Below are 6,973 nucleotides of genomic sequence, written 5' to 3'. Positions count from 1 at the left end.
GAGGAAGGGAGTTGTGACAACACGTAGATGGTGCGAGCTAGCCATCAGCTTAGATCATTTGTTGGCTGATCAACGAATCCTAAACAGACTGACAGCTTCCGTAAGTCATTACTTTGTTTTCAATAAAAGCTTTATGAAGTCAGCATGTGGTTTTAAATAGAAAACAGTTTATTTTGCAGCGTTATTCGTCAAAGTAGACACATGACCGACGATGCTAGCTAACCTTAACTATAAACATTGCTGATGTTAAGTTCAATTTAACAACGGTAACGCACAGTGAATTTAGAATCTAGGAGGTTTATTAAGAATATACTCGGAAATGAGGAAACAAGACGCTCTAAACCTGTTTTGAACCATTGTATTAACATTAGAGCTAGGGTGACTAGGCTGCCTAGCTAGCTAGAGAGCACACAGCAGGGAGACATCCGTGTGTCAAACTGCTGTCCTGCAGACAACATGTCATGCAGCAGCTGAGATTTCTGGAAAAAATGTGTCCTTTTTAAAATCCCCGACTGGAGATGAGTGAAACATATTGGCATACATCTTGTATCAATATGTGTCAATCATGTCTCTAAACTTTACTATGTTTAGCGTCTGAGATTAGTTATGTTTTATTACATCGATGGACGTTAGTAATAAGTCTTTGTCCCTAGAAAGCATGCACCAACCATGGCCATGCAGTCCATGCTGCAGGAGCGCATCGTCATCGCCCAGGAGCTGCTCGGGCGGGTGGAGCAGCTGTGCCAGCGGCAGTCCCAGCCAGTGGAGGGCCGGGCCAAGCTGTGCAGCAAGCTGCGCGCCGAGCTCAAGTTCCTCACCAAGGTGAAGAGTGGTGCGGTTCAGGTCAAAGAGTCCCACCTCCACAGCACCAACCTCACCCACCTGCGGGCCATCGTGGAGACGGCGGAGAGCCTGGAAGAGGTGGTCTCCCTGCTGCACGTCTTTGGCTACGAGGATGATGAGGACAGCGGAGGCGGGAAGCAGTCGCTGGTGGTGGACGTGGTGGCCAACGGCGGACACACGTGGGTGAAGGCGGTGGGCCGCAAGGCGGAGGCACTGCACAACATCTGGCAGGGGCGGGGCCAGTACGGCGACCGCAGCATCGTAAGCCAGGCGGAGGAGTTTGTGCGCGCCAGCGGGCAGCAGCCCATCCAGTACAGCAAGCCGCACATTATCTTTGCCTTCTACAACGGCGTGTCTAGCCCCATGGCCGACCTGCTGCGAGAGATGGGCGTGTCTGTGCGCGGCGACATCGTGGCGGTGAACGCCGTGCCGGCGGTGAAGGAGGAGGAGAGCAGCGAGGAGGAGGAGGACGACGAGGAAGACGACGTGGAAGGTGAGGAAGATGGAGAGCAGCTCGGAGCAGAGAAGGATCTAACGCACGCTGCTTCTGAACCCGATGAGGAAGAGGATTATGGTGATGAGGATGAGGAGGATGATGACAACGAAGAGGAGGCCGACCTGAGCCAGACCCGGGTGGATCGAGACACCATCGTGGCCAGCCTGGCGTTCCCCACCCAGGTGAAGGTGGACGCGTGCCAGCGGGCCAACCTGGACATCACCACGCTCATCAGCTACGTGTCGTCGCTGAGCCACGGACACTGCAACTTCACCTTCCGGGAGCAGGTTCTGACGGAGCAGGCGGCCCAGGAGCGCCAGCACCAGGTGCTGCCAGAGCTCAAGGCCTTCATGCAGGGCAAGGAGCTGTACGCGTGCCGGTCGGCCGTGGACGACTTCCAGGTGATCCTGGACACCCTCGGGGGCCCCGGGGAGAAGGCCCGTGCCCAGGAGCTGCTGGCCCGGGTGAGGGTGGTCCCGGACCAGCCGTCCGAGCGGACGCAGCGCCTCAACGCCAGCGCCAAGGTCAACACCCGCTCGCTGATGATCTTTGGCACCGGAGACTCGCTGCAGGCCGTCACCATGACGGCCAACAGCGGGTTTGTGCGGGCTGCGGCCAATCAGGGTGTCCGCTACAGCGTGTTTGTGCACCAGCCCCGAGCACTGACCGAGGGGAAGGAGTGGAGGGCCACAGCCATATAAGGTCATATGATTAATGTTGCAGAATGAAGTCGGGTGATCTTTTATGGGCGGGGCCTTATGCGGTCCAATGGGGGTCCAGAGAGACAGCACTTTTTGGTTGATTCGTTAAAACTTGGAACTGATGGTTTGACCGTCACGGGACGGGGTTTGGAAAATCTGTACAGATGTGGGTTGGCAAGTGATGTTATGGTATAAATTGAGACCCTAACTATTGGTTATTTGTTTGTACATTTTGAATATCTGTTCCCATCCAATTCTAGCAAAATATGTAATTTGGCAAGAAAAAGCTGATTTAATTTGGTCTCGCGCTCCAACACTATTCTTTACATACTGTTCCTGACAGCACATTGCCTGCCATGGCTGAAATAATTGAAACAATGTAAGGATATTTATTTACTTTGAAATAAAGCACTCGAAAGATGACTTGCTTCCTTTTTGTCCCAAGCCACTATTCCTAGGATTATTTTTGCATGGCGTTACATTTACTGCCATGTTAAGTCAAGTCACTGACTTGAATGTAATGGGCAATTTGACAGGAAGGCAATATTTTAGAATTCACTCACGAGGGTAACGATGTACCCAAGTCATGGATAGCAGTGCCAAGCATTGACCGATTATACCAATGGAAAATCCACGAGCCAAGTTGGATTTCATAAAATCTGGTATGAGAAATCTTTGGTTGTCCAATTCTGGATGCAGATTTGTTTCCCCTGCAGTCTGTTTCGAGGTGAACACTTGAGATGTTACATGGACCAAAGGGAAACTGAAAGTTATTTGATGTTACAGAAACAAGTTGTATAGTTTCCTTTACTTAGAACGGAGTCAGCTGAGGTGGTTCGGGCATCTGGTAAGGATGCCCACTGGGCGCCTTCCTTGGGAGGTGTTTCAGGCACGTCCAGTGGGGAGGAGACCTCGGGGAAGACCCAGGACTAGGTGGAGAGATATCTCAACACTGGCCTGGGAACGCCTCGGGATCCCCGCGTCAGAGCTGGTCAATGTGGCCCGGGAAAGGGAAGTCTGGGGCCCCCTGCTTGAGCTGCTCCCCCCGCGACCCGACCCCGGATAAGCGGATGACGATGACGAAGTTTTATTGCTTTCCGTTGTCTAGACATCAAGAGCAGCTTGGTCAGGAATCTGAGTCAGATTTAACCATTGCATAAAATGTTAATACAATTTAGTTGGCGGTATGGCTCATTTATTGGGGCTCTATGCTGCAGGATTTAAAAATGAAATCCCCATTGTATAGGTTTATAAATCATAACGAAACAGGTCGAGGCTGGGTGAAGTTCTGTCACTCTATTTTGCAGATTGAGTGTTTAAGGTCTGAAATTGAACGCCCTTGTGTGGACCATGTTAGCCGTCAGCTGACAAGGGGGGGCATTTAGAGAAAGCAAGTAGTTTCCTCCCATCCAACCTTTTCTTCCTTTTATGAAATCTACATCCAACTTGTTACAAAGAGGCAGACAGCAGAAAAGTAAAGTAATTCTCTTTTTATTAAAACAAATGTAGTTTCAGGTCACAGGCAATCCTGAAAGAAAAGAACAAACCTTTAGCCCCGAGACACAACTAAAGCAAACCAAAGTATTTATAAATTACCGGTACCCATTTCATCCTAGTCCACAATAGTCAGGGGTCCAAGAACAGCACTGTGCTTTATTCCGCCTGTTTGTAAACAAATCAAAGTCAGCATATTGCATAAGCCCGCCTTAGCTGCATGTTGTTGAACGAAGCTGTACCTCCTGATGGGCTCCTGGTTTTCCTTGAGCTACAGCTGGTGTCACAACATCCACAAAGACTGCTCATAGATGGGTCATCGAGAAGCTCCCATCTGTAGAAATAAGCCAGTGTTTGACCAGAGCCAGGTAAATGTGATGATGTTAATGTAAACGCAGTCTTTACCCGTTGCCCACGATATGGCAGGCCTTCTTATTCGGGAAAAAAGCGCTGGGATCCCAAGCCTCAAGTGTGCAGTGGATGTACACCTGTTGACATAAAGCACATGGTGGCCACAAGCAACACCACTTCAGTAAAAGGGTGGCTGTTGAAAATAAGCCAATGTTTCAACTAAATCTATAAACTAAGCGACAGGGTAAATTGCCTTTTGTACCACAGACTAATTTTACCCCAACTTGTCTAATTTAGACGGTCAAAGGCTTATATGAAATGGATTACCTCTTTACCAACTGCAAACTTAAAGGCCTGCAGGGACAAGCGGATCTCTGAGGAGACCACCCGGGGTTCGAATCGCGAGCGCGCCCCCTTGCTGTCCATAAGACACCTGAAGAGTGACAGGACATGGAACACGTCCCGTCAAGTAGGGGGAATTGCTGATGGCTTAAATGAAAGATCATGACCCTTGGTTATCCCCACTTACCCGTGGTTAGAGATGATGGAATACACGGCGCTCTCTTGCTGCAGGTCCGGTGTGTTGGTGGCGACACATTCATCCAGAAGCAGCAGCAAGGGCTGATGGGAGTCCTGGCCCACGGTCGCCATGATTGGGATTAGTGAGCCAAGACTGAAGGCAAGGGACTGAGCTGGGCCCGAGAAGTCGCCTGGAAAAACAGGGTCAGAGATTATAGCATGGAGAGATGGTCCAACGCAGAGTGGAAGCAGACGACAACAATGCAAGGAGAGAAAGGGCACCTTGAGTAAGTCAGAGAGGTAGGAGTGCTCCTAAGCTGTGACCCTCTGAGCAGGCTAAAAAAGGCTAGTCAAGTGTTCAAGGATGGACATGGGTGCCTTTTGTTAGTGAAGTAATATCCATCAAGACCAAGTGGTTGGAAACACTGAGCAAACAGCAAACTGACCGTTCATGATGTCCATACTGAACAGAAGATCTCCTTGCCCATATGTTTGGAGCATGGACGGGTCATACATGGGAGGGGCCCAGTCAACAGCCCTTTAAAGGAGAAACCAGGCAGTTAGAAGTGAAAGGGCCATAATAAATTCTCAAGACCAAATGGTCTTCGAGACACTCCTAGTTAAATTGTAAAAGAGGGATATTGAATGCGCAGGACCATAGCCTCTACAATTCCAAGTAGTTCTAGTTACTTCTCGAATGTACAAGATACAGGATGATGGAAAGTTGTTTTTGTGTTCCCAGGAGACGCCAAGGTTAAATCATTGCTGTACTCCAGGGTGTCCTTGGTCACCTTAAGAGAAAAGATGGGACTTAATTAATGCCAGAGTTAAAATGAAAGTTTACACATGTAGTAATCATTACACCCCCCAAACAGACGTAGAGCTCACCCACCGTCCTCCTGAAGTTACAGTCGCCGAACTCAACAGAGAACATGGCCTCCCTCAAGGACACGGCGGTCGGTCGACAGCTGCCGAGTCGCAGGAGAGAGAAGTCCATCAGGGATCTGGCCTCGGTCCAGACCAGCGTGAGGCCATCGGGTCCACAGTCCGCTTTCATATCTGCAAGAGAGATCATAGAAATAATAATTTCAAGTGGATTTTTTTGATTGCAACAAAACAGATAGAAATGATAGACACTGACATATATAAAAAACAGAAGACAAAAAAACTGGCCACAGATTATATTCAAATATTTTACCTGCGTTCACCAAGACAGCTGCTACAAGGACAAGTAGAGCCACACTGCTAAAGGGAAATGCCATGGTTGCCAGTGAATGAGCTTAGGAACCCAGTGCTTTTATTTGGTTCTGACTGCTGCAGAGCAATCAAACTAATATCTTTCACCTGGTTTCCCTAAACGAGTCTGGGTGTGTGAACAGGCAGCATCAGGGAATTAGACGATTAACAGTTTTTATACATTGAGATGTTTCCTCAAATTCTACTACTCGTGTTATTTATCTATGAAGTGTGTAAAAAATACACATTGTATCACACATTTCACAAGGAATATATATCTATATCAGTAAGGGCTATAGGCATTCTATGTAGGACATCTGAAATGGGATATTATTGCAGCTTGAACCTTATAAGTGGCACTAGGTATGAAGGAAGAGGGCTATTAAGTTCCTCACAAAACAGAAGTTGGCCTATCAGCCAGGAGACAACTTTGTCATGGATAAAATGTATCCTAACAGTATCACAAGGGTAATGAAAAATAACCTTTTACTAGTTAATTGACCATTCTCTTGACAATCAGCAGGGTTGCCAAGATTTGTATTGTCAATGCAAATCTTGGCAATCTAGGCTCCCAGTTTAGATCGAGAACCCACCTTTCCCCCAATAATATATATTTTAGGACAAAAGGCTCTTATATCAGGGGAATAATTCCTGGTCTGAGGCTGCTTTAACAAGCCATCATCCACACACACACCACATCTTTAAATGAACTTGACCTAGTGGCAAACACCCAAGTTCAGTTCCGTTCCTGATAGCGGCCAGTGTTTGGACACACTTAAAATTGAAGATCAGCACCTGATGAAACATTGCTAAGATCTATCCATCTCTAAAGATATCTGATTGTTAACTGGTGTGTTCTTGTCAGTTGGAGGCATATGCAATAGACACAACATACCATCCCTGAAAGAATTTCTTTTTTTTTTAAAAACACCCTTTACTTGTCTTTATGGGGTTATCATGGATTCAGATTTACACTTTGACAGTCACATCAAATCAGTTACAAAATCGGCATATTATCACCTTAAAAATGTAGCAAGACTTAGAGGGCTCATGTCCACCGAAGACTTACAAAAACTTGTACATGCCTTTATCACTAGTAAGCTTGATTACTGCAATGGTCTCCTCACAGGTCTCCCAAAACAAACTCTGAGGAAGCTTCAGCTTGTTCAGAATGCTGCTGCTAGTTCTAACAAAGACCAAAAAATGTGATCATATTACACCAATTCTGAAATCGTTACATTGGCTTCCTGTAGGTCAGAGAATTGATTTTAAAATCATGTTGCTAACCTATAAATCCCTACATGGTTTAGGCCCAAAATATTTAACTGATATG

At 47.2% G+C, this 6,973-nt stretch overlaps 2 protein-coding genes across 3 annotated transcripts; one reads left to right on the top strand and one right to left on the bottom strand.

The window, feature by feature from the left end:
• On the top strand, positions 1–2,487 carry c8h7orf25 (chromosome 8 C7orf25 homolog). 2 transcript variants are annotated; one of them, XM_056596459.1, is made up of 2 exons: positions 1–100; positions 654–2,487. In XM_056596459.1, exon 2 carries the CDS (start codon positions 670–672, stop codon positions 2,038–2,040), a length of 1,371 nt encoding a protein of 456 aa, XP_056452434.1. In that variant the 5' UTR covers positions 1–100; positions 654–669; the 3' UTR covers positions 2,041–2,487. The 2 variants fall into 2 exon arrangements, with proteins under 2 accessions (XP_056452434.1, XP_056452435.1); XM_056596460.1 differs by having other exon boundaries at positions 7–100; positions 658–2,487.
• Positions 2,488–3,463: 976 nt separating this feature from the next.
• Positions 3,464–5,713, bottom strand: LOC130387719 (zona pellucida sperm-binding protein 3-like). Its single transcript, XM_056596939.1, has 10 exons — positions 5,603–5,713; positions 5,297–5,463; positions 5,095–5,195; positions 4,851–4,942; positions 4,415–4,595; positions 4,213–4,318; positions 3,940–4,022; positions 3,777–3,868; positions 3,643–3,702; positions 3,464–3,568 (listed from the first exon to the last, which is right to left on the bottom strand). Exons 1-9 carry the CDS (start codon positions 5,664–5,666, stop codon positions 3,653–3,655), a joined length of 936 nt encoding a protein of 311 aa, XP_056452914.1. The 5' UTR covers positions 5,667–5,713; the 3' UTR covers positions 3,464–3,568; positions 3,643–3,652.
• Positions 5,714–6,973: the final 1,260 nt, after the last annotated feature.

Source organism: Gadus chalcogrammus, chromosome 8, assembly GCF_026213295.1.
Source record: "Gadus chalcogrammus isolate NIFS_2021 chromosome 8, NIFS_Gcha_1.0, whole genome shotgun sequence".
NCBI lineage: Eukaryota > Metazoa > Chordata > Actinopteri > Gadiformes > Gadidae > Gadus > Gadus chalcogrammus.
The sequence above is the reverse complement of the archived record's forward strand: the minus strand, read 5'-3'. Positions and strand labels throughout refer to the sequence as shown.